At 45.1% G+C, this 26,541-nt stretch overlaps 1 protein-coding gene across 1 annotated transcript in view; it reads left to right on the top strand.

Annotated features, from left to right (window-relative positions):
• NIBAN1 (niban apoptosis regulator 1) overlaps positions 1-26,429 on the top strand; it is a 53,921-nt gene extending 27,492 nt beyond the window's left edge. The window contains exons 5-14 of the mRNA XM_005487040.4: positions 1,325-1,489; positions 13,280-13,395; positions 15,678-15,782; positions 15,877-16,039; positions 16,842-17,029; positions 17,276-17,437; positions 19,399-19,509; positions 20,055-20,162; positions 21,045-21,156; positions 22,206-26,429. Of these exons, the coding sequence (XP_005487097.2) occupies positions 1,325-1,489; positions 13,280-13,395; positions 15,678-15,782; positions 15,877-16,039; positions 16,842-17,029; positions 17,276-17,437; positions 19,399-19,509; positions 20,055-20,162; positions 21,045-21,156; positions 22,206-23,872 (2,897 nt within the window). The 3' untranslated portion in view covers positions 23,873-26,429. The remainder of the gene's footprint in view (positions 1-1,324; positions 1,490-13,279; positions 13,396-15,677; positions 15,783-15,876; positions 16,040-16,841; positions 17,030-17,275; positions 17,438-19,398; positions 19,510-20,054; positions 20,163-21,044; positions 21,157-22,205) is intronic.
• Positions 26,430-26,541: the final 112 nt, after the last annotated feature.

Below are 26,541 nucleotides of genomic sequence, written 5' to 3'. Positions count from 1 at the left end.
TAAAATAGGGTAGCAGAGGATGCCCACAGCCCTTTTCCCAAGTTAAAGCATAGCTCCAGAATGGATGAACAAAGCAGATGCTGTAAGCCAACATGCAGAGAAATGCTGGCTCCCTTTCTTCCCAGCACACCGGCACAAAGCTGCTGGAAGCTGTGCAGAAGCAGGGCAGGAACCACAGCACCATTGTTCCCGGGCTTTGTTAATATTCCTGGTTTATTTGTTTCCATTTTTAGATGCCAGCTGTCTGTGTTGACTCACAGCTGATAATAAGTCCCACAGAGAGGGCAGGAAGGTGGCTGCTTCTGAGTTTGTTGTTTCTGGGTCAGGAAGTGCTGTGGTCCTGCCTGCCCCCACTCCACCAAAATGGAGAAAGTTCAGGCTTTGTGGAAGCAGGTCTCACATTGCAGAGTCGCATTTGGAGAATGGGATGCCACATAACAAAAGGGATAAGGGCAACTTGAAGACAAGGATTTATTTCTCGAGTTCTTTAAATCCCTAGGATTTAAAAGTTAGGTGCCCTCTCACACCCTTTCCCAAGGCACAGGGTGGTCAGGGGGGCTTGGAGGTGTCCTCTGTGTGTCACCACAGCTCTGCAGCAGGTGGGGTTAAGTGATCCTTGGAACACCCCAAGGGCTTGGGGTGGCTGTGGGCTTCCCATGGCTCTCCCTTCAGAAACATCATCACTTCATCTTTATGGCACTACTCTCCATCTGTGTGGTGCTGAAGACTCTCCAAGGTGAACCTCACGTGTCTGGGCTCTCAGTGCATATCAGTGACACCAGATTGGGTTTGGTCATCCCTAAACCTGCTGTCCAGCATCCCCTGTGTGCAGGGATTCAGGGCAGTTGGGAGCTGGAGGTACTTGGTGCTTTCTTCACATCACCTGCAAGGGCTTGAAGTAAGAGTTTTTAAGGGCAATTGTGTTTGGAAGTCCTGGAACCAGGAAACATACTGCTGTTCCAACACAGTTTATTTAATGCAGCTTGTTTCTATAAGAAAGTCAATATGCTCCTAAATGGTCCTTATGTAGAACAGACCAGAGGTCCCCAGTAATTTACTTAACTGCCATGAAAACCATTTCCCTACCAGCTGCAATCCAGTGGAATGGTTTCTTTGAAATTTTACCAAAACTAGATTTTTGCCACCTTGAAGACAAAGCAAGAGGCCAGAGAGGTGGTTGATGCCAGCTGAGTGTGCCCATCCCAGCTGTGTCCCCCTGCCCTCTGTGCCCAGTCTCCTGGACTGGGAAAGGTCTGGCAAAGGTGTGGCACAGAGCCAGCCCTGAGGAAATGAGCAGCTCTCAAACAGAGGTGTTTCTGTGCAGGCTCGAGCGAGGAGGCGGCCGCAGCCTTCGTGCCGCTCCCGAAGGAGTTCCCGGTGTACCTGTGGCAGCCCTTCTGCCGGCACAGCTACTACTGCTTCCCGGAGCCGGGGGCACAGCGACGCTTCAGCGCCGTGCTGGGAGACTGCGTGCGCCATTCCAACCACGGTGAGTGAGGGACGGGGATGTGTGGGACATTCCAACCACTGTGAGTGAGGGATGGGATCCTGTGGGACATTCCAACCACGGTGAGTGAGGGAAGGGGATGTGTGGGACATTGCAACCACGGGGAGTGAGGGACGGGGATGTGTGGGACATTGCAACCACGGGGAGTGAGGGATGGGATCCTGTGGGACATTGCAACCATGGGGAGTGAGGGACGGGGATGTGTGGGACATTCCAACAACGGTGAGTGAGGGAAGGGATCAGATGGGACATTCCAACCATGGTGAGTGCGGGAAGGGACTGTGTGGGATATTTCAGGAAGGGCTCAGCCTGGGACAGTGTCACCCACCCAGGAATGCTGGAACAGCTGTGGGAAAATGCAAGTCACTCCTGAAAGGTGCTTGGCTTCAGCACCCCGAGGAAGGAATCAACACAGCCCTGCTGCTTGCTGAGCTGGGAACACAGTTTGGTAGGGTTTGGGATGCAGTGGGTGTGAGCTCGGGGAGAAAACATGGGAATTGCTTTGGAAGTTATGTAATGACCCAAAATCCGTAAGAGGTGTTTATTACTAAGGCACAGCAAACCCTCACCTGCGTTTGCAAGCTGGCTAACACATCACAGCTATAGAATCAGGAATCATGGAATATCCTGAATTGGAAGGGACCCACAAGGATCATGGAATCCAACTCATGGCCCTGCACAGACAATCCCAAGAATCCCACCCTGTGCCATGCAGGAGACCAGGTGTGTACAACATGGAGGGAGTGCAATCCCCCAGTACATTCCCATGTTGTTACACACACATCTCTCCTGATCAAACATTTGGCCTTTCTGCAGATGTTTCCATGGCAGCTCAAGACCCAGCCATGGTTAAGCCTTGTAGCTGGTCCATGAATGGTGTGTAGGACACAGTATTGATTGCACAAAGATAAATTATAAATGTCACTTTCTGAGTAGGTTAGCCTAGAAAACTTAAAAAAAAAAACCCAATTTGTGACTTGCTAGGTTTATAAAAACACCTTTGCTCCCATGAAATTGGAAGATCATTTATGAGTTGGATCCTTCAGAAAAAGAAATGCTTTCCTGATTTTCAGATGACATTTTTTTCCACCAAGATGCCCTCAGTTCCCCACTGGTCTCCAGGGTCTTCCATGCCTTTAATGCTGCTTTGGAGTCCCATCTGCTCCTGCTGTGCCTGGTGGGAGAGGGGAACACTCAGCAACCTCTCCACTGAACTCAGGTGTTTGGGTCTGAAGCCCAGGCTTGTGGGTAAATGAATTGTGAGTGCAGGGTGTGAACAATCCCTGTTATTTACAGAAGTGGCTCCTGGTGAATGTTTTTTTAGCTGCCACTTTAGTCTCCTGGTCATCACTTCATCCCATTGCCCTCTGTCAGTTTTCTCCTGCTGTCCTCTCTGGATCATTCTCAACTATCATCTCTTTTCCCTTGTCTCCACTGCCGAAGACATTCCTTTAGGTTTCCTTTAGGACTCCATTCCCATGAGGAAAACACACGTGACTGCATTTCTAGGTGGTTTCCTAAGATGTGCAGTTACTTGTGTGATGCTCAGGGCTGGCTGGTTTCAGGAGTGTTCTTCACAGGAAATGTGAGATTCCCAATCTTGATGCTATCCCAGGTGGTGTACACTCCCCATTGCTGGTCCCAATGCTGCCCAGGCGCTGTACAGTCCCCAATTGCATTCCCAATGCTATCCAGGTGGTGTGCAATGCCCTGACACTCTGGACTTGGCTCCTCACTGAGGTTTGGTGGGGAGATGGGGACACAATCAAGTTTTCCTGGCACTCCATGACTTGAAACCTGTTCATGATGTTTGGGGATTTTCATTTCTCTTCTGGAACAAGTGTAACGGGTTTGACAAAGCTTTTGGCAGCCTGTTTTTTTCTTAAAGTTCAGCACATCACTCTAGGGGCCAATCCTGAACTGGCAGAAGCTGTGTTAGGATGACCTAAGAGGGCTTTTCTGTCTCCAAAGCCTGTGAGTCTGCACTTCATTACATTTCATATGGCTTAGCTATTGCTCATTTAGGCATCTGTTCCAGGATTTATCCCTCTCAGCTTTTCCTGTGGTCCTGTTTTTATCTGACAGACAATGCCTCAAGGCTCATCCTTACTTCTGCCCAACGGGGTGAGAAACAGATAAAGACAGTCTGGATTAGGATCTCCTGTTGAGCCAGGAAATGAGTTTCAACAGCTCTAAAGGAAGCAGGAGCCCCTTTTATGTGCATTTCTTGGAGTTGTGTTATCCCCTGGAGATCTAGGTGCTGCAAGTGGAAAAATGATCACTGACAAGCACCTCAGTAACCTGAACTCTGCCTCTTAATATTGATTCCTATTCATTCACACATCACTGAAAAATATCAGTTTATTAATAGTTCTTAAAATCTTTTTTGCAAACACTTCTGCTGACAAAAACAGGTGTCTGAGCAATCTTACAAAGTTACAGCTATGAGCTATGTGCAGCACAACAATGGCCAGTAAGGATTGTGGTAGAAAGATTTGACTGTGCTCTTTTATTAAAAAATAGTTGAAAAGAGGAAAGAACTGTGAAAAATCCTTCATGTTTTATTATGAAATATAATTTAGTGGGATAAGGAGCATGGACCAGGGCAATACTCACTCCACCTCTTCCCAAAGTGCTGAGTTCCCATTTACCAGGGCAGATTAGGCAAGGACAGGACAAAGACAGATGTCATGCCTGATCAGAGGTAGCCTTTCTGTCCCTGCTGTGATCTGCCACTCCTGGAAAGGAATGTATTGCACTGGGCTTTAGCCAAGGACTTGGAGGAGTTAGTGGCTACAATGTGTTTTCTTTCTCCCAGGAAGACAGTTAAACAGGGAAAGCTGGAGTGAATCAGCGCTGGGAGCCGCCCTGGCATTCAGCTGCTTCCTGTCCCCCTCTGGTACAAATACCCAGCCCAGCCTGTGTTTCTGGGATTTCTGGGCAGAGCAAAAGCATGGGGATTTAGTGAGCACCACTGGGAAATGGCATTCAGATGTTTGGACTGTGGGTTGTTGTGTCGTTCCCATCTCGACTTTGCCCTTGTCTTTGCTCTTTATACTCACTGATGAGGGCTTGGTGGTTTGAGGAGACAATGATCTCCTTCAGCAGCAATGGAACATGAAGATCAAATGCTTTTTGGGTTTAATGGTGTGATTAGGACTAGTCAGTGAGAAGGCAAGTAGCCAGGGAGCAGCAGAGGAACCCCAGCAGCCTGGTGGGTGCAGGGGGTCCCTGGTGGGCACTACTGGCTGTTCTCTGCTGCTTCCCAAGTGTCACACCTACAGCAGTGCAGGATTTTTAACACTGCTCAGCTTTTTAAAGTTTAAAACTGTGCTTGAGTTCAGGTGGAGTGTGGAGGAAGTGGTTTAGCATTTTCTCTGGTTTTCTAAGCTGCTCCTGCCAGGTTAGATGGGGGTGGCAGCATGGGATTCTTTGGTTTGCCTTAGCATCATGATCCACAGCCTGGTCTCACCTGATTCCACCTTGCTCCCTGTTTCCTTAGTGAAATGCTGGGAAGTGCACACCTTAAATCTGGGGGGAATCTGCTGCTGAAATGGCCACCTAACCCCTAGTAGGGATGTTGTACCAGTCCCACAATGGCAACAGTGAGGGAAAGGCTCATAATATTCACAGGGCTCTAATATTAGCTATTCCTCAGGTTTTAATCCTTTATGTTTGCATGCCTTGAAAATCAGACTGAAGTTTCTTCTGAGTACTTCTTAAATTAGTTGGTTTTTTTAGGTCTTCTTGCTTCCTATTTGAGTTTCATTCAGTATTTGCTGTTGGAAGTGGGGAACCCTGACCACTTGGTGCTGGGATAGAGGGAAGTCTGCATGATGGGAAGGAAATGACAACTAGCTCATTCTGGGAGACACAGAGTTTCACTTCGTGATTTTAGTTTTTTTTGTCTGGTTTGATTTCACATCCACATCTTGACAATCACCCTCCTGACACAGGAAGCTGAGGGACTTTCAAAACCATATCCTGTCATCTCCAGTTTCTACAGAAAGAACAACAGAAATTATTTTGAGTAATACATATATTAAAGAAGTATAATAAAGAAATACATTAGGCAAGAGAGAAAGACAAAAGCTTGTGGAGGGCAGATTTTTTTTCTCCATCTCTGACCTTCAGGGTTGCCCATTATTGGTGTTTACATTTCTTTTTTCAGCTCTGAATTTATCTGACAGATGTTTTCCTCACAGTTATTTCTAAATTTCCTATGCCACATGTCTATAGTACCTATATAGGACTTACCAACTCTTGGGCCAAAATTCAGAATAATTCTGGGAGCACTGATAAAGGTTGAGAAGCCGACATGAAATCCTTTAGCTGAGGGATGAATCTGTCTGTATATCTCTATGTACAGAGCAGAACAGCTGTCAGGAGTCCAGATACCACTTTGGAAGGGTTTCTGAGGCTTCATGCCACAAACAGGGTGGCCTCTCTTCCCTGGAGAGGGAGATGAAGGGAAGGATTTTCTTGTTGCCTGTTTCCAATGGATGTGGAGGGAGCAATTAAAGGAGAACTGAGGAGGAAATTGCTTTTTATGACATTAAAGAGAAATGTTCACTGGAATGAAAGTGAAGCCTTTCGGAAAGTTTGTGTGGTAATTTGGGGTGGGAAAAAGTACAAATGGAGATAATATTTATCCCTTCATCTACCAAGACTTGTGTCTTGGCTCCTCTCAAGCAGCTGCTGTACTTGGGTTAATTAAATCCCTTTTTGGTTAATAAGATTAGACCACCTGTGATCCACATGAGTGGCTGAGACTGTGGCTGTTCTTTCATCAGTCCATTTCACTAGAAATACCTTTGATGAGGCTTGTGGGGTCTTAAAAAACTCATTAAAACTTTCAGGACATGATATGGAGGGGTTTTTTGTATAATTTAGGGTATTTTGCTTGAAATAAGACTATTTCTCCTCTTTCTAGGATGTTTTTCCTCTGCAGCATGAGTTCATTCAGTCAGCATGGCTTTTGCCCTTCCTGCCAGCCTGGTTTCCTACACTGTGGTGAGGATTTTCAGTCTGTAGGAGTGACATTCATTCTGAAACAGCAAGATGATGAATGTGCTAAATTCATAATTGCCATTACGTTCTTCCTATCCCTCCCATCTCAGGCTGATTATCTTCTTCTTACAGACTGCCAAATGTGGGTGGTGCAGGGGCGCCACTGCCCTGAGCCCACCACCCCAGCCTGTTTTAGGAGCTGTGGAGGCTCATTTGTGCAGAGTAAGATGGTGTTCAGGCCCCAGCTTTGAAGCAGAGAAATCAGAGAATCATGGAATGGTTTGGGTGGAAAGGAACCTCCTGCCATGGGCAGGGGCACCTTCCACTATCCCAGTTTGCTCCCAACCCTGTCCAACCTGGCCTTGGGCACTTCCAGGGATCCAGGGGCAGCCACAGTTTCTCTGGGCACCCTGTGCCAGGGCCTCAGCACCCTCACATGGAACAATTCCTTCCAAACATCCCATATAACCTTGCCCTGTGGCAGTGGGAAGCCATTCCCTGGGTCCTGTCCCTCCATCCCTTGTCCAGAGTCCCTCTCCAGCTCTCCTGGAGCCCCTGTAGCTACTGAAAGGCCACAATAAAGTCACCCTAGAGCCATTTCTTCTCCAAATTCCCACCTGCTCCAGGAATACAGTAGCAGGTTTGGAAAGCACTTGGAAAATGTCAGAAATAAGTGATACTGTGATCTTTTGTGTGTGTTTATGCAGTGCTCATTAATTTTTTAGACTAGGAAACCCACACCTGCTGGACTTCCCACTGGAGGTTGATTGTGCCCTGTCTGGTGCTGCTTTGAACAGCTTCAGTCTGGGTGCTGTATGCTGATGAGCAAACAGTTAACCCTGCTCAGTGTTGGTTTAGTGGCCACGGAAGGAACTTGTGCTGCAAGGCTCTATTTGCAATAAGTACAGAGTATTCTTTCAGGGCTGTATCATGTTTGGAAGCGACCTCATCTAGCTTCTGTTGGTGGTTAGCAGCTTCACACCACAGCTCTGTGGATGATGTGACAGCACACTGCTCACAGGAAATCCCCAGAGCTGGGGGGTGCATGCCTCTCAGCCCCAGAGCACCATATATATCTCACTTTGTTCTCAGTTTGGATGCTAACAACACAGGACAGCATTTTGTGAGGGTAAAATGTGTGTCCTTTTATTTAGAGGGTCATTTTCAGTTGTGCTTGAACCATGTCCCAAGCCCCAGGTAACCTCCCTTTTCCTGAGGTGCAGCTCCCCAGGTTCAAAGCATGTTCCTTTTCTTACCTGCCATCCCAGTGGGTTGGGACCATTGCTTATTTTTTTGGAGACAGAATTTCCACAGTTTAATTTTGTTGGGGTTGATGGCCATGGCTTTTTTCACCAGCTGTCTGTGGTACCTAAACGCAGCAGCTCTTAAAACATGCTGGAGCTCATGTGAGCTCTTAAAAAGGGAAATAATTTTTTTATCATGCTCATTTATTTTTATTTGAAGGGTGTTCCCTAATTGTGGTACTGGAAGGGTGGCAGAGTGATTCCTTCCCTGCAGGAAGGTCTGTTGTTCCCTCCTGGTCTCCAGCTGCATCCACCCCAAATCCTTGGGGGCTGGAGGAGTGGGAGCATGTCTTTGAAATGTCAGTACCACTGTCCTGTCTCTTTAGTTGGTTTGGGGTTGTGTATTTTCCTTTTTTCTACCAGCTTTTGGTTTAAAAGGACTAAATTTAAAAAAACCAGAAATTTATTATTTTTTAAATTACAGAGTGTGTATAGTGAAAAGCAAGTCTAAATATATACAAAAGAAACAGATGCCAAGGTGAGAGGGGACTGACTTGGAAGGCTGAGAAAATTGGGAAAATGTAATTTGCATTTATTAGCATGAAATCTATTCTCTTGAGGGCAACAGTGTCTAGTGGAAATAAGAAGGGGTGGAAGCACCAGCTTTGAGACTGCACTTAAAATTCCAAATACTTCTTTATCTGCTTCTTACTATCTATTTGTAACATCGCAAGAAGGCCCTGCACCAACACCGGTACTGAGATTTTTTTTGTGTCCCAGGAAAAAGCTCTATAAAGTGACCAAAAAGAAGGAGTCATGAGAGATGCTTTGGCACTGCCTTTACCAGAGCCAGCTTTCCATCAAAAAAAATGAGAAGCAAGGAAATAATATTGTGAGATAACCTAAAATCAAATGCAGTTTTTAACTCATTTATCATATTCCAAAACTTAATAGTAAGTGATATTCTCCTCAGTGAAATGCCACTAGACTGGACTCCTTGGTCATCTTCATCTCCTTCCAGTGATTGTTCTCCTGCCTTCTCCAGTCTTTATCCTGTTGCTTTGAATGATTTGAGAGGATATTTGTGGGCCCTGCTGTCTTTTATGAGGGAACCAAATAATGAGTTTTTTGTATTGGTTGTGAATGTCTTGTGTTGGGAAGAGAGAGCTGCAGTTCCTGGGGCTGGCAAGGCCTGTGGGCTCTGACATGTTCATCTCCTACAAACCAGCCATCACTGGGTGCCTCATTGCTAATATCAATTTGTTACCTGCAGGAAGAACTCCAGGATCATATAAATTTTATTCCCTGTGTGCAGAATCTGGCTGGGATGCTGCAGGGAGCAGATGAAGCCAGGGTGGATTGCTCCTGAGTTTTGGTGGTCAGATGAAGGAAGTTATGTCAGAGTCAGCATTTCTTTAATTAAAACTTGTGCTCTGTGAGCTCAGACTTCTGGATTCTGGCTTAACACTTGTTCAGCTGTGTCTTTGGGCCTCAGCCTTGTGTGAAATGTCAGCCAAAAGGCTGAGGTTATTCTTCGTGGTGGAGCTCCCTTTGGTGAAGCACTTTATCCACAGTCAATAGATCCCTTCACTCTTACAGGATTGCAGCCGAGTTCCACCATTAACTCACCACTAAACCATGTCCCCAAGTGCCATTAGTGACAGTTATTGTTCAGAGGGACAGTTTAAATGGGACATGGAAAGAATCACTTTTTAACAGCTATGCCAGTGCTATGAAGGCATCTTCCTTTGCTTGTAACGAAGAAAAATCATTATTTGAGTGATTTAACCTCCTCACCAGCAGCCCCAAGGCAGTGGTGTGCAGTACAGACAGATGCACAGTTTGAACTGGAATGTTCAAATGCAGATTTCATATTATCTGGGTTTGCTGGCAATCCAGTTTGAGCCAGAGGCAGCTGGAACACTCATCCTCTCTGGTAACGAGGCCCATCTGCAGAAGTGCTTGCACAGAGCTCTCCAGTGTAAGACCAGCTGATCTGTGGCTGAGACCAAATCCATGAGGGCAGTTCATTCCTGCTGCTGTCATCGGACACACGGGAAGCGTTGGTGAGTCACAAATGGACAGCCTCTCCTGAGGGGCTGGAGCCATGTCCATCTCCAAGGGTGCAGCTGTCCTGCATGGGCAGGGCTGGGAGGGCCCACAGGACCTTGGGAATGGAGATTTGCTCATCACTCCCCAAACATTCACCTGACAAGGGACAAAAGGAGCAGCTCATAGCCTTGGGCACTCTGTTAGAAGGCTGTATTCCCAGGGCAGCCCAAGCATGGGAGACAGCTGAAACTGGGAACAGAACCCTCTAAATTAACCCTTCTGCACCATGTGCAGGTGCTCTCAGAGGATGTCCAGTAGCCTGGTCCTCTGGGTGTCATTTTGATGAGTTAAGGTTTGATATAATTATGTTTTTTAAAAGAGGAGTTTACTGCATGGAAGCTCCTTTGCTTTCTGCAGTCCTGAACTAACTGAGCCATGCCATTGAGATGTGCAAGTTTGGGAAGATTTATAAAGTTATAGTGCTTCCAGTTGTCCTTCCATCTCCCAAAGTCAAAGGGAGCTTTATAGCAGTTACTCTTGCATTTATAAAAGGAATTTTTGGTTAGCAATATCTGGGCTCTATGCTTGGATATGTAGAGTCTCTAGGTAGGTTTTCTTTTTTAAAAATTAAACAGAACAAACAGAATTTTGTTACAATCTCCACACATAAGGGATGTTTTGTTCATTAGCAGCTGGAGAAGATGCTTGGGTGATTTTCCAAGTGCAAGGTATCCTGCATTAAGCATGCAGTATCAGTCTAGGTGCCTGTAAAGCCTCGCTGGCCTTTTGCTGGAGAACACTCAGTAACCTTCCTGGCTTTGTGTGAGATTTGGGTGAGGAATCCTGCAGCCAGCACTGCACCAAGCTGCCCCCAGCTGCTCCCCTCTGTACAATCAGCAGGACACATGGATCACTCAGGACAGGATGGCTGAGGGAAGCCTTCAGAAGAGGGGAGCACCCATCGTGCTTTCCCCTGGTGAGCACTCGTCCCTGGCACCACTGGGCTTTACCAGCTGCCCCGTTTGCAGCTGCAGCTCTGCTGCCATGGCCCAGGCCCAGCTGCTCACTCGCACGCCAGCGCGGCTCCCCCAACAGCGCAGCTCTTGTTTCCCTGGCCTTGCTGTGGCTGCCAAGCCACCCCCTCCTCCAGCCCTTCCATGGACTGCTGCATGGGATGGGCAGAACTCTGGCAGAATGTGCATGGCAGCTCCTTTCAGCTGGGTACAATTCCCTTTTCTTGAGCCCTGTCCATGAATGTGCTTCTGTCTCATGTGCCTCGCCAGCAGCTTCTGCACAGCGCGGCACTGGATGGATCCGCTTGTTCAAAACCTTATCACAGAGGCAATCTTTTCCTCCTATGGAAAGTGAGGATGAAATTGCCTAAATTTAGCAATTGCAGCAGCCTTGAAGGATAAAGCTTTCTTTCTGCTTGGAGTTGTTTTTGTAGCAAGACTGCCATGATTGTGTTTGTGTCCTGTGTTTACTGGCATAGGAAAGAATGTGGGATTGGGATTTTATGGCACTTGCAGCTTAATGTTTCTCCCATGAGCTATTCAGATGAATCACTCTTGGATTTTTAGCACCTTCTTCCCACTGCAGTACAGGCTTGGGGACAGTCAGAACAGAGAGAGAATACTCCCTTAAGCATGGATTTAAACCTTGGTGATCTTAGAGGGCAGACTCCTGTCAGCCCTGGTGCATCATCATCTCAGCAGCTCCAAGATCCAGCCTCTGGATGGTCTGTTGTCCCTTTGGGTTAGGAGGGAGCACAGCTGTGAAGGAGGAAAACATGTGAGTCATGACTGGAGGGCTGTGGAAGCTGCAGTTTTCCTTGCCTGCAGCCAAACCAGGCCCTCTTCCCATCAAAATCATTTCAGTTTTATTTTGGGAGGACAAAAGTTTTTGAATGCAATGTTCCACCTCAGTTGCTCAGGTGGAACACTCCCTTCTTTCATTAAAACTGTGGTCAGAGGATGTTCTCTCAGCACTGAACAGCCTGACTTACAACTAATACTGGTTTGTGACTTGCCATGACAAATGCTATAAATTCTGGAGGCAGCAGTGAAGGTAGGGTTGGGATTTTACCTGGCTGATTTTTTTTTTTGTTTGATCATTGTATGAGCTTGGAGAATTTTTATGTCTTTGGACCTCCAAATATCTGCAGATGAAGAACAGTATCCAGAGAGTGTTCATTGCCCCTCAGTGTGTTTAACAAACCTTCCTGCAGTCATTGCAGCCAGGTGAAACTCTGAAAAGGCAAATTTTGACATTTGGGCTCTGAGCAGATCTGAAACCATGCTGTTTTCAAGCTTCAAGGATAAAGCCCTGATGAAGTTAATTATAGGTTTCTGTAGCTTTTGTTTTTGTTAAGTGCATGGAGGAGATATTTCAGGCATTACTGTGGTATTAATCCTCCATGTTTCCCATAATTTCTCTAATCCCTGCATTGCCCTTGGCATTTATGCAAGGCTCCTGTAAAGCTTCTGTCTCAAGAAGTCTCATGAACAAGCCCAAAGAAGTGTTGCTTGACAAGCAAGGCTTGAGGACTTCCTCCTGAGTCTTCTCATCACAATTATTTGTATGTATCAGTACCTTCTAAAGCAGCATAATTCCCTTTGAGAGAATCAGCATTCTTGTTCTTCCCTCCTTTGTTCTCAGAGTGCACAACAGGACTTCAGCTGCTCAAGGCTGCAGCAGGCAATCTTGGAGAGGGGACAATAAGCCTTTGTGGCTTTGTTTTCCCACAAGACAGTAATCCTGACTCTCTGATTGTGAAGACACAGCACTTCAATCACTGAAGTGTTTGGGGATGGTTTTGTCACTCAGGTTTGCCAAGCAGCCACTCTGCTTCATGTCTAGAGGCCAAGGTGCCCCCAGGCCACCACAGTGTTCTCAGGAAGAGCTCCCATCTGGCAGAAGTGGCCTTGCACAATAACCAGATATTCCAGAGCTCTGGTTGAACATTCCTGAAATATCTGGGGAAATCAGCATGATCTTGTCAAGAGTTTTTGTTCTTAACTGGTACAAGCATGGTGCTTTCTTTGTTGAGGTCTGTTTTGTTGTATATCAATGAAAAACCATCTTGATCCTCAGTTTCTTAACAAACAGAAAGTTATTGGGGAGTGTTAACTTGGGATTTAGCAGTTTATTCATTGAGCTGCCTGTCATTATTGTGAACTAAAGAAGAAAAATTCCCAACTGTTGGCCCTGCCACATGCTGTCAGTCTCTCTGTGTGCCACCTCACATTGCTCGCAGGTGTAAAGGCAAGGAATGAGTTTTCCTATGTTAATGCACTTCTAAATCTCAGTGAACACCCAGGGTCTCCAGGCATCCAGGCTTATTAGTAAATTATTGAAAAATATTACTGCTAGGTGCACGTGGAGTGGGAAATGGCTCAGAAAAGGATGGTTATTTTTAAAGATTATTTCTGGGTAAATCCTTTATGTTACTTTTTGTTCTCTCCAGACTTTCTCAAACAGACCACGTATGAAGTGGAGGCGTTCTTAGAGGCCATCCAGTTCTTCCGGCAGGAGAAAGGCCACTATGGCACATGGGAGATGATAACTGGCACTGAAAAAGAGGTAAAAGAATAAATTCCTGATGGGGTTTTGGCTTTGGGTATTGCAGCTCTGAGGACAGTGAAGATTATAAATTCTCTTAGCAAAAAGGGCATCTTAAAAAAGAAAATTTCGTAGATAGAAATACCTGAGATTTTAAGACCTCTCTTACTCATATGTAAGTGATAATTCTATTTTAATAAAAACTTGTAAATCAGAGTCTTGTAGAGTAACACCAAAAATCTGTGTACTTCAGTTCTTCAGAAAAGAAATTCTAAGGCCAGAGTTTGCGTCCATACTTGGGCACCTGGCTTTGGAGCGCTCTCGGTAGCTGAGATTACCCCACAACCCCACTGACATCACTCCACATGGCTTTGAAGGCATTATTTACACCCTGATTCATAGGGGTTTTTTCCAAACATTGAGCACTCAGCAGCAAATGTTTACTTGTTTACTTTAGTGCCAACTGCTGGCTGTTTTCCTTGATGAAATCTGGCTTCCCTTGGAAAAACGGAAAAAACCTTAAGGAGAGTGATTTGTTTTAAGGAAGCAGATTATTGTTTTAGAAGCCTACCTTTGAAATGCTGAGAAATGTGGAGTCTGGAGAAAAAAAATATATAAATAGTGTCTTTGCCATTGCCATCATGTCAGTGGTTGAAGTTCCCTGCTAACATCTGATAATAAATTCTTTACTTTAAGGAGTTACATGAGGGGTTTTCTGTTCTCCCTTCCTCCTTCATATTATGGGGCTATTATAGTGCTAGTTTCATTTCATGTTTTATTTTTCCTATTGCTTGCCAACATCTTACTCATAGCCCATATGTCTCAAGAGAGCTGTAATCAGAAGACATCCAGCCTAGTTCCACTATTATCTCCTTAGCAATAATTCATTCTGTAAGTATAGTGTGTTCTCATGGCCTGCTTGGACCAAACATAATAATTATTTTAGGCAAATATCCAAGCTAAGTGAGTGGTTTGGAGCGAGCAGGCTGAAATTTGTTGCTGTAAAAGTCCCTGCAGAATGCCAAGAAATGTATTTGCTGACACTTATTTGTGGTGGCTGAGTCCCCACAGTGTCAGCTGACACTGGGGCTGCAGCATGGCTGGAGTGGGAGCGTGAGCCCAGGCACCTGAGGGAAGATCCACCAATGCCTTAAAAATGTTCCCAGAGAACTCAAGATTCTTCACAATATAAAATCATGGAATCACAGAATATCCTGAGCTGGAAGGGACTCACAGGGACCATCCAGTCCAGCCCCTGTCCCTGCCCAGACCCCCCAACAATCCCACCCTGTGCATCCCTTGGAGCATTGTCCAAACCCTCCTGGAGCTCTGGCAGCCTTGGGGCTGTGCCCATTCCCTGGGGAGCCTGGGCAGTGCCAGCACCCTCTGGGGAAGAACCTTTCCCTGACAGCCAACCTAACCCTGCCCTGACACGGCTTCATGCCCTTCCCTTGGCTCTTAAATCCATCTGATCTGTTCTCACGTTTATTATTTGTGATAGTTTGGATTATTCATGAGATCTTTTTTAAGGGAGCCATTAGTTTAGGACCTGAATTAGTGGATTGCTTTTGACAGACATTTGAGTCAGCAGTGCTGAATATGAAGTGCTGCTGTGGCATTATCTTTAAGTACCTAAATGAAACTCCAATAAAAGTGTATTGCATATTTGAGGTATATTAGAGGTATATTACAGCAAGTATTGAGTGTTGTATTTCTATAGTGGCTGTTTATGCCCTGTTTTACACTGGGCTGCAGTCAGAGTCCTTCTTTACTTGTGCTGCTCTAGTTCCTACCAGTTCCCTCTGCCAGTGTTGGTGCGTGCCTCTGGCAGCTGTAATACATGAGGTGCAGTGTCTGGGAGCACAGACATGAGTGAAAAAAATCCCTGAAAATGGATGAAAATGGAAAGTTGGAGGGGTGTTTTTGCATTCTGTATTGTCTCAGCCAGCAGCTGGGTACAGCAGGGATGGGATCCTGAATGTAGACTGTGCTGGGCTGTTGATGCAGCTTTCTCAGGCCAGAGACAGGGTCCATAAATGAAAACATGGAAAGGGAGGCCTAGACTCCCAAAATCAGATGTTTATGAAGTCTTGCATATTTATTTGGTGCATTTGAGTGGGACAGGTAAGGAAGGAGTTGCAGTTCAAATCTAGGCAGAGAGAGTGCAAAGCCTCTGTGGGTAACTCCTGGCAGCTGGGAGGGAGGGACAGCTGAGCCACTGCCTGCACACATCACTTGCAGTGCTCAGCCTTCAGGGAAAGAACAAGGTGTGAACTTAGCATTTTCATCTCCTGACCATACAGATCCTGAGCAACCTGGTGATGGAGGAACTGCTGCCTAACCTGCAGACAATGATCCTGCCTAAAATGAAGGGAAAGAGGAATGACAGGAAACGGGCCTGGTTTGGGGTAAGGACTGACACTTGCAGAGTAGCTGTTGCTCATGGCAGCTCTCTGTGGGTGCTGATTCTGATCTCTGCTTCTCAATTTAATTTGGGTCCAGATTGTAGAGGAAACCTATGGCTTAGTCCAGCAGCAGGTGGCAGAAGGATTAAACACCTTGAAAGAAGAATGTAGAGAATTTGCAAAAACTCTTGAAGGGACCATTCGTTCAGACATGGATCAGATTCTGAACTCCAAGAACTTCTTAGCTGGAAAAATCAAAGGTTAGTGGAGGAACAGCTGTGCTTTGAGCAATTCTCCAGTGTTTCCCATTGTGTTGCTCAGATTACCAGATGTGCTTGTTTTGAAATCCTTGTGTGTTTTGAGAAATCCAAGTGGAGACACCGATTTTCAGAACACAAACGAGGCTCTGCTGCCTTTGGTGGCAACTGATACCTGTGGCCACTGTGTCTGTGAAAATATCAGATCTTCTCAAATTGGAGCTGACAGGTTTTGAGTATCCTGATCAGATACTCAAAAGTTGTTCCTTCTGCTTTCATTTTTACTTGCACAGTCTTAGGTAGTGAAGATACAGGTCACGTGAGCATAATTAAAAGACCTGATCTCTAGGAATGCACCACAAAACCAGGTTCTGGTTATGTGACAAGTCCATGGGCTTTCAAAGAATATTTAAGCCAAAGGGCTTCTTAGGTGTTTTTTATTTATTGTGAAGTAATCATAATTTTGTTATGAATATAAAAAGGAATGTAAAGAGTAGGCAAAATGTTGTTGGTGTTGCTTAAGCTGTCAAATAAATAAATAAATAGCTGGTAATCATAGTCAGAGCTGCCCATTTCTCTGCCCTCACTGTGCCCCCAGTTGCAGTGTTTGCTTAGGTGAGGCTTGGGACAAGAGTTTTCATTGTCACTCATACAACTGTGAACTCCTTGCACATACTCATCACCTCTGTGGAGGTGTCACTCCAGGGAAAAATACAAAAACCATTGAATTAATTGTAAAGAAATAAGTTCCAATTACTTCTTTCACTGTCTCTAAATGCAACTGCTGTCCTGTGTGACCCTCCAGCCAGCGTTTCTGAGCCTGCCCAGAAGTGCTGCACAGAGAACATCCAGCCATTCCTCGCCTCCATCCTGGAGGAGCTCATGGGCCCTGTCAGTTCCGGATTCACGGAAGTGCGCACGCTTTTTGACAAGGAAGTGAATGAAATCATCCAGGACTTCCAGAAGACCAATGACATGACCAGGCTAAAGGAGGTAAGACAAAACAGAGCTGGAGCCTTTATATCAGCACAAGGATGTTCTGGGCTAGGCCTTAGCTGGCAGCAGGATTTGCTTTCCCAGGTGGAAGCATGTGAGCACCTGGTTTTGTCATTTAGAAAGTCTTGTGGTATTTGTGCAACTGGAGTGCAGATACCAGAATTTGGGTTAAAGCCAAATTGTTACATTCTCTATTAAAAATTCACCTCTGGTTGCTTTCTTTCAACTTGCATGGGAATGCAGCATGTGGATCAGCTCATGACCCTGCCCTTCAACTCAGTGAAAATGGAGCCCTGCTATCTGAAAGTGAACCTGCTCCAGGAGCTCCTGCAGGACCTCAAGAGTCGCTTCAAGGTCTATCACATCGATTTTGTGATTCAGAGGACACAGAACTTCATGCAAGAGGTACTGTAAGATCCAGTTTTTCCTCCTGGGAGAACAGGTTAGGTTTGTCCTGCTAATCTGCTTCAAAGGAATCTTGATAAGAGCTGTGAAAGAGCCTCAGAGTGTCTCTCAGGCAAGGAACAAGTAACAAAAACCAGCTAGAAGCTGCTTACACTTATATTGTGAGACTTACTGTGTGTGAGTTGTTCAGCAAGGCATGAAAATTTTCCATGGATCATCTGTTCCCCTGAACTTTCAGATTCTGAATTCCCAGTGTCTCAGCATCCAGGAAAGTTGTGTGTGTAACTAGTGGAGTGGCTAAAATTCACCTGATTCCCTGTCTCAAGGCTCAGTTTTTCAGGAAGGGTATTAAATGTGTTTTACCAAAATGGAATGCCTCCTCCTTGGTAGTTGATTTTCTCACTAATACAAAGTAAAGCAATTCATGTTAGAAACTCAGAGACAGATGTTTCAGGATGTAGGTGCTTTATGCAGCCTCACTTTTCAGGGGACTGGTGGAGGTGACAATATCATACCAGATGAAAACTGAACTCCACCTCTTTGTGTGTGTTGGTACAGGCTATAACTCTGGTTTCCCTGGATTCCTCCTGGATGCCTGGCCAGCAGTGTCTGAGGAGCTGGCCCGCAGACTGATTTCAGTTGCCAGATCACAAGGCAGATTTGGCCTAGGAGCTCTAAATTGAACCCTGTGATTTTAATCTGTATTTGGGAAATTTACTAATCTGCTCAGTAATCTTGTGAAATGGAGCTGATCCAGATCTATGGAGTGGAAGTTATGAATATGGAAAACAAGTGTCTAGGACAGTGCTGGGATAAGGTTTTCCTAAAAGCAGCTCTTCTGAGTACAGCCAGGACCAGCAGCCAAGGAATTACACAGAAATAAAATTCTGATTTCATGTCTGGGTCTTTCAGGGGGGACCATTCCAAAATGCTGCCAAATAAAGTGTCTTTCACTCAGTGAAGACCATGAGTCAAGACAAAGAAGTAGACAGAAAATAAATCCCATATAAACCAAGAGGTTGCTTTTTTCTGAACAGAACATGAATCAAAATTAACAATAAATAAGTCAAATTATAACAGGAGTTGTTCTAAACATGCTGTTATTGCATCTTCCTCTTTAAGAGGCTGGTATTTTCCTCATAAAAATATTGTGTAGTTTCCCTTTTTGTCCGTGTATGTTTATTCCATAAATAAGTGAAATCAGACATGTCTGTGTTAGTGTAGTATTTGGCTAAAACGTACCTCGGGTGGAGGGTGGAGAAGGATTCCTTGCCTCGGGAGCCTGGCATCCTCTAGTGGCCAATTTCAGGAAATCTGGGAGCTGGCTGAAGGAATGCCCCCCTGCATATCTCCCGGTACTTCTCCAATAAGAAAATGTTAAAATTTGAACGGGAACAGCTAAAGAAAAGACAAAGCCTCATTAAATAGACTCAATTACCACTTGCAGAACTGTTTGTCTGAAATATCTTCAGAGTAGGGGCATAATATTCTTAATGATAAGCTGAAAATATGGTAAATGCCAGCTTAGCATAATACTGTGAGAAATGATTGCACTCTGTGTGATTTTTGCTTATTATTTATTTGTATTATAATGAAAGCTACCGAAAATGATGTGCAGTATGATTAAATACTTTTTATTAATGATTAATGATAGAAGTCAGTGGGAATCTTCTTATTAGGGATAATGAGTTTTGACTGTGGTCTGTATACACAGATAATCAATTCTACATTTTGGCTCTGCCACCATCACTTTGGGTGGGGACACGAGATCTGTACAAGAAAGCTGGGACAGCATGACAATGGTACCACAGCTTTAATTTTATTTATTTATTGCAGCATTTCAGTGCTCTTCAGAGCACCTTCTCAGAAACACAATTTAAATTAACAGTTGTACGTATCATGTTTGCAGGAATTTGATATTACTGGTCTTTAACAGTTTTTTTTTTAATTACTGTTTTTAGCTGATGGAAAATGCAGTTTATACATTTGAGCAGTTGTTCTCTCCAAGCCACCAGGCAGACTCAGCCAAAGTCGCAACAACCATTGAAAAAGTCAAGCTGAGAGTGCTGAAGGTAAATGTCATATAGCACATTTGCAGGCTGCCTTTCTGGAAACACAATATATTTTATATGAATGTACCTCAGTATTTGAAAGAGGATAAGCTGAAAATATTGATTTGGTGCCACTTAGCAAAGCTGCCCATTTGGGGGATAAAACCTAGTTCTGGGCAGATACTTGTAGAAGTATTTGCATGTGCAGTCCCTTTAATTGTAGGTAAATCAGATTATTAATATGCTGTGGATCTGGATAAATAATTTTAATTAACTTTACAAGTAGCCTGCCAGTGGGATTGGTTACTCCCAGAAAGGGCAGTGCTGAAACACCTGGGAAGGGCAATCAGGGGCTGTTTCTAGCCTAAGAGTTAAAAGAAGCAAAAGAGATCCCAGAAGAGAAGATTTTGGTGCGATTTTGTAGGAGCTGGACTAACCTGCATGGCCATCCCAACCCTGTGCACCTGTGATGCAGCAGCTGCAGGCTGGCAGGAAGCAGTTCCCTGTGGGAGTGGTGAATAACCCAGGCACATGTGGGCTTGTTTCTCTCTGGTGTGTTTTGGCAGCAATATGACTACGACAGCAGCACCATCCGCAAGAAGATATTCCAGGAGGCACTGGTGCAGATTACCTTGCCCACAATGCAGAAGACACTGGCTTCAACATGCAAACCAGTAGGTGTCTGGGACTAAAAACCTCAAAAACCAATAAGGGAAGGCAGGGGAGGAACAGCACCTTGGCAGTAATTCCTTAAAACTGTCAGGCTGTTTTCTCCTAGAGGACTGTGCAGATTTCCTGCCTGCTGAGTGCTTAGATGTGCCACTTCATGGGTTGGGTAGGTGTGGAGCACAGGGACAAGCATTTTATAACCCGCTATATGCGTGCAGACACCTCATGTCTCTGTTACAAGGGAAGCAGTGGTGGAGCAAACCTCCACAAGCCCCTCCTGTTTAGTTTCCCACCAGCCTTTTGTATTTGTGCCTCTGCAGAAATGAGCAGCCAGCTCTAGAAGCCAAAGTGTGGCACAGCTGACAGGCCTTGCCAAGTCCTGACCTTTTACTTGAAAACCTCCAGGTGCTTTATGTAGGTGCCTCTTCTAGAAATGGGCAGAGGTTACTTAATTTACTTTTTTATAGACCACCAAGCAGCTGCTTGATGATAGTGATTCACTTAGACAGATGGGTATAAATCAGGGAGCTCAAAGTGTTACACACCTATTAGAAAAACAAAACCAAACCCCGCATCTCCCATGCACCATGGATTTGCCTCCTTGGACAAACAAGTTGTGAGGCATTTCCTCAGCAGCTGTTTGTTTCAGCAGGCAGTGCTCTGCAGTGCTTTTACCTGTGGTTGTACTGCAGGAACACTGTGTGGTAAGTACATAATTGATTGTGGACACACGTAGCTCATGGAGTCATAGTTCAAACAGTGCACCCCAGGAGCTGTCACGGGGTGTGGCAAGACCTGCTCCATGGCATCTCTGAGCTGTTTGGCTGCAGTAGGACTCAGAATCCCTCAGTTTTCTCCATCTGTTCCTTTCTTCCCTATCTGCACAGGAGCTGCAGAGATATGAGCAGTACATTTTTGCTGATTACACAAGTGTGATCCAAGTAGAGAACGTGTACGAAGAGATTTTACATCAGACACTGCTTGAAGAGGCCCTAAAAGGTGAGAACATTTCTGAGGTAACAGGGATAACATTGCAGCCTGTGGCCCATGAGGTGTTCCTTCAGAGCTTCCCAGAGCCCTCACCTGGCTGCTCCTGTCCCGCTTTCTGCAACACTGGTGGTTACGTCCCCACAGTGTTTTTTATTTGGCTCACTGAAGATGTGTTGCAAGCCCTAAAATCTGATTTATGGGGCAGCTTTACTAAATCCATGGAACTCAAGAGTGGTGGCTTGGCACAAGCCTTTTTCTAACAAAATGTAATTATGGCAACTTCACTTGATCTCGATTCCCTGGGCCAAGGAGGGGGATTCTGTCCTTACTTGTGCAGGTTTGGTGATGACTAAATAGCAAGACTATGCCAATTGCAAGACTAAGAGAATTGCAAAGACTAATGGTAACAGAGATCAATTTCCTCAAATGAAATGAACTGCTGGATTCAGTTTCCAGTACTCACTGATGTCAGTGCAGTACTCCTTGCAGATCTCTCTGCTTCTGTGTCAGAAAACGAGACTATTCTTAATAAATACTATATATACATATGTGTGTGTATATATATAGATATTATATGTATATGTACATACATACATACATATATATACATATATATATATATAAATACTTCTAAAATACTTGTGTCTCTCTGTATGTGCCTGTCTGTCTATACCGTGGATAACAGACAAGCAGATGTACTGCACAGGATGTTTTCACAGGCCATAGGCACTGCCATTCCAAAAGAGCAGTATAATAATTGTAACCAGCAGACTTTTATTGGCATATTCAATGTAAATTCTTCTGCACTGAAGCATTACCCTTGTGCATTGTGGGTCCTCTGGTTCAGAAATGCTTGGGTCAATACTAAAGTGCCATTATTCAAAAAACAAAATCCCCGTCCCCAGAAAAGAAACGTGAACTAAAAGGAAGCTGAAAATGAACATTAGTGTTGTGTTTAATATCAAAACGTATAATATAAACTTGGGAAAGCACTGTATGTTCTTCCCTGTGCCTCTGTCAGCCTTCCCAAAGCAGTGTGGTGTTTCTGTTTTATTCAGTGATCAACGAAGCTGCTGTTTTGAGGAAGCACAACCTGTTTGAGGATAACCTGAATGTGCCCTGCGAGAGCGTGTCCAGCCTGACGGAGCTGAGGACCCCCGTGGGATCCGCACAGGGCACCCCCGCCAAGGCTCCCGCAGCTCCCCGAGCCGAGGGCTCGGACACCGAGAGCCACGGGGACGAAACGCTCGTCGTGACAGGGAAAATCGTCTGGGAGAAGGATGCTGAGGAGGGAAAGTCACCAGACAAAGAGGCAGGCGCCTCTGCTAGTGCAGCTGGTGATCAGGCCAGCAGGAGGGAAGCAGTGGCTGTTACAGACATTGGTGACAAACAGGAGTCCCCTTCGGCTGGCCACACTAAACAAGGAGCTGCAGAGGGAAAAAGTGCATTGGAGAATGTATCAGAGTGTGTAGTGAGCACTGAGGGAGAACTCAAGGCACAGCAAAAAGCCATGGAGGAAAAAGTAGCTTCTGGTACTGACACTGCAGTAAAAAATTCTGAAGCTAGCCCTAAAAAAGAACTGAAAGTACCTGAAGGAGCCGTGGAAGAAGAGGTGACTTCAGGGAGTCAAACAGTAACAGCTGGTGTGTCTGCCAGCAGCACTGAGAAAGCAAGAACAGCACAGGAAAAAGTGTCTGAGATAAAGCTCACTTTCCCACCTGAGAGTGTAGCAGATACAGAGATTTTAGCGAGTGCAGAAAAGAAAAGTAACATAGAAAATGAAACTATGGGAAAATTATCTCAGAGTGAAAATGCAGTAGGAACAGGGTTTGAAGGGGATGGTAAAAAAGAAAGTGGTGAGAGTACTGAGACAAAGATTGTCTCCCAAGATGAAAAGACAGGGAAAGCAGAGTATGGGGATAGTCCTAAAAAAGACAGCCAGTCAGAAGAAAAGAGTTGTAAATCCCCCGATGATGTGAATGAGATAAGGAGCTTGCTGACGCTGACAGTTGAGATCCCAGCAGATACTCCAGCTGAGAACATAAAGGAGGTCTGCGAGGGTGAGCTGCTGAAGTTGCAGGAGCACCATAATGGGATCTACGAGTTGAGCGAAGTGGCTGTGGCAGAAATTCAGGTGAGCCAGAAGATGAAGAGTGAAGATGCAGCGGAATGTGTGGAGTTCAAGGAGGAGCGACCGTCCTCAGCCAGCCTGGGGACAGATGGTACGAGGGTAGAGAGCGTGCCCAGGGGGGCACAAGCACCGTGGCTGGTGGAGAGCTGGGCTCCGCCTCAGGAGGCAAAGGCAGAGGCGGAGAGCAAACCAGGTGTGCGGTATGCAGGGGCGGGAGGTGAGAGGCTGCAGCCAGAGGAACAGGCGGGAATTGCGATGTATGGGGAGGAAGGAACAGGGAACAGCCCCGCTGTCCCGGAGGACGGTGGGACACAGAGCCCCTTTCCGAGCCCTGCTGCAGATGCAGCCACGAGGGACGTGCCCATCCTGGATAGAGCCAACCCAGGACTGCTGGAGCCCGTGTGCCTGGAGCCGCAGCAGCGCCGGGAGCAGCCCAGGGCAGAGCGCCCGGCAGACACAGAGCCGGGGCGGCCACAGGGGGAGCCGGGAGATCAATCCTCCTCACACGCAGGAGTTCAAAGCACCGCAGGAAAAGCAATTCTCCCAGAAGAGCACCGAGAAGATGGTCCTGCGCAGCAAAACTCTGAGGAGTAAAGAGCAGCTTTCAGCCCAGCCCTGCAGGACCTATTCGCTCCAGTAATCCCTGTTCAGATTTGAATACTTGTTCAGGTCGGGGCTGGAGGAAATGCGCTTTGTTGTGGTGTCCCCAGCTCCTGCAGGTTTCCCACAAATCCCTTCCTGAGGGATGGGTGATGGGTTTCCTTCTGGTTAAAACCAGATTACTGCTGAGGAATCTCATCTGTCACTTCAAATCTGCTCCCTTTTAAAGCTAGAGAAAAAGTCTGGAAATGTGACCACTGAATGCTTCAAACGCCCAACTATCATCAACCTATTTTAACAACTTAGCTGTTCTTAGGGATCCTCTTGATTTTTAATGCATGGTTTTGACAAGTACCGCTCTCATTCTGGTGGTTGGTACTCAAGGATGCTTTTAGTGTTTGCATGCAGTATACAGGAAATAAAAACATTTTTTAGTAGTAAACAGAACCAAATAGCTGATTTCGTAGATTGCTGAAAAGCCACACTGAGAAAAATCTGCAAACTGATTACGTAATTATTTTCAAGTTTTGGCAGATATGAAAGACAAGCAAATGTTCTGTTTTTTAATGTTTTTTTTTTTCTCTTATTGCTGTATTTAAAAAGGGGAAAGTATGGGAGCAGGTTTCTCAATCCCACTCTGCACTTCGGGGTTATTTAGCCTTCCAGAGCACTTTATGGCTATTTTGTTTTGTTTTGTTTTATGGAGGGGAGAGAAGAGAATGTTTACAATAACTATAACCATTAGGCAGCATTTCTCTGGTGTAAATCCCGTCATAGAATAGATTCACTTACAACTATTTCATAGAGAATATTGAGCCCTGCCATTCCCATTCCCACTGAGTTACTCAGGTCTGTAGACCTTTTTAGGTGTGGACATCGTGTAATAAGTGGTAACAATTGTGAAATACCAGAATCATTGCATCTAATTTCTAATGCAGATATTAACTGAAGTGACAGTCAGTCAGAGGTTGTTTTTCATGTGCTTAGACTTTGGAGAGCAGAATCACATTACAGAAGCAATTATTAAAATGAGACAGTTGCTTTCATACAAACAATCTGTATCAAGCCGTGATCTCGGCACAGAGTTGCTTAAATGTGTTTTTTGCATCTCGGTTTGCACAGAAGAGCTTGGAGATGAAACCCAGTATTTTAGTAAATTGGCCTTTCAAATGCAAGACCTCACGTTAGAGGTCAGTTTAAGGCACTTAAGAAATTCTGGCCCGGTGTTTGGAGCCTGTTTCTGAATGTCATACAGTGCAGGACAGCAAAGATTAATTATAATTGCAGCAAGGATTGCAGGATTTATGTCCCATAAAGACACAGAAAGAAATAACAAAGTCCTGAGAGCATAATATGTGTTAGCATTTAACTTCAGCAAACTGTGCAAAGTCTTTTAATGCTATCAAAATATTCTTTATTATTAACAGAAAATTGACACTAGAGGAACAGGCAAATATTACTGTGTGAAGAAGGAACCTTGCTGAGTAACTGGATTAACTACTCTGTCACTACAGTAAAATAAATGCAGTTCCTGTTTATTCTAGAAGCTGTACCGCGGTATGGAAACGTGAAGGTCACAGACGTTTTCCTTGCAGAAGTACTTTGACTCGTTTCCTCCTTCTATTTCATGCAGAAATACTAATTTGGAAACATACAAACCACTGCCAGCATATATATTTTTTTTTTACGAATCATTGGTTATTTCACTGTCAGCTGCTTCACTTTTACAAATCATTAACTATTTTAAATTGGTACTGAGTGTTAAGTGATTTCAAATTTATAAAGTGCTCTAGAGTTAGGCAGCAGCAAGCAGCCCTTTTATGCTAAAATTAAGGGACATTATGGGGTTTTAGTACTTTTTTTCTATGAAAGACAGCATGGCAGCAAAAAATACTTCAGCCTCCTGCAAAAGGAAACAAATTCATTCTAATATGAATCAGATACATCTGTACAGAGAGCATTTTGCATAAGTATTTCCATAATGGTAATTTTGGAGTTATTTCTGTGGCAGGCCTAGATCTGGCTAATATTTTCCTGTGATGTGTGTTGCATTGCTGAATGCAGATGCTCAGATGTTTTTCACCAGAGAGATGGGTAAGGATGGGGAAGATTCAGCCTGTATAATTTAAATTGCAGTTCCTCGTAGCCATGGGACTTTTTTCCTGGTTTTGGGCATTTTCTGCCCATTTGCAAATGGATAAAGTAGTGCTTTTCTAGTCTTTACCACAATTGGTTAGCAGTGACAGCTTGGTTAGAAGAGCGCAGCAATCTGTAAGGTTACATGGGACCACTGATCAGAAATGATAATGCAGCCATTCCGTTGTTTTTGTTGCTTTCTTGGAGTTTCCTTCTCAAACCGTGAACTGTAATAAATAAATCGCTTTTCACGGCCCACGGCCGAGAGTCGGGTGCCTTGAGGGGAGCGGGCTGGGATGTGGAGCTCCACGGGGCTCCCCCTGTTAAGGGCCAGGACATGAAACACGTGTATTTGTATTTGCTTGGACCTTTGTACAAACGCTTGCCGCGGAAATAAAGATGCTCTTCCCTTCCATTGCTGGGAGGCTGCTTTTGTGAGGGTGTGATAACTTGGGGGATTTTATTAAAGAAACGTTCCTCAGGCAGCTGGCAGTGACGGCGGTGTTCCCAGCACGGAGAGGGAACTT

Source organism: Zonotrichia albicollis, chromosome 8 (assembly GCF_047830755.1).
Source record: "Zonotrichia albicollis isolate bZonAlb1 chromosome 8, bZonAlb1.hap1, whole genome shotgun sequence".
In the NCBI taxonomy this organism is placed as follows: domain Eukaryota; kingdom Metazoa; phylum Chordata; class Aves; order Passeriformes; family Passerellidae; genus Zonotrichia; species Zonotrichia albicollis.
The sequence above is the reverse complement of the archived record's forward strand: the minus strand, read 5'-3'. Positions and strand labels throughout refer to the sequence as shown.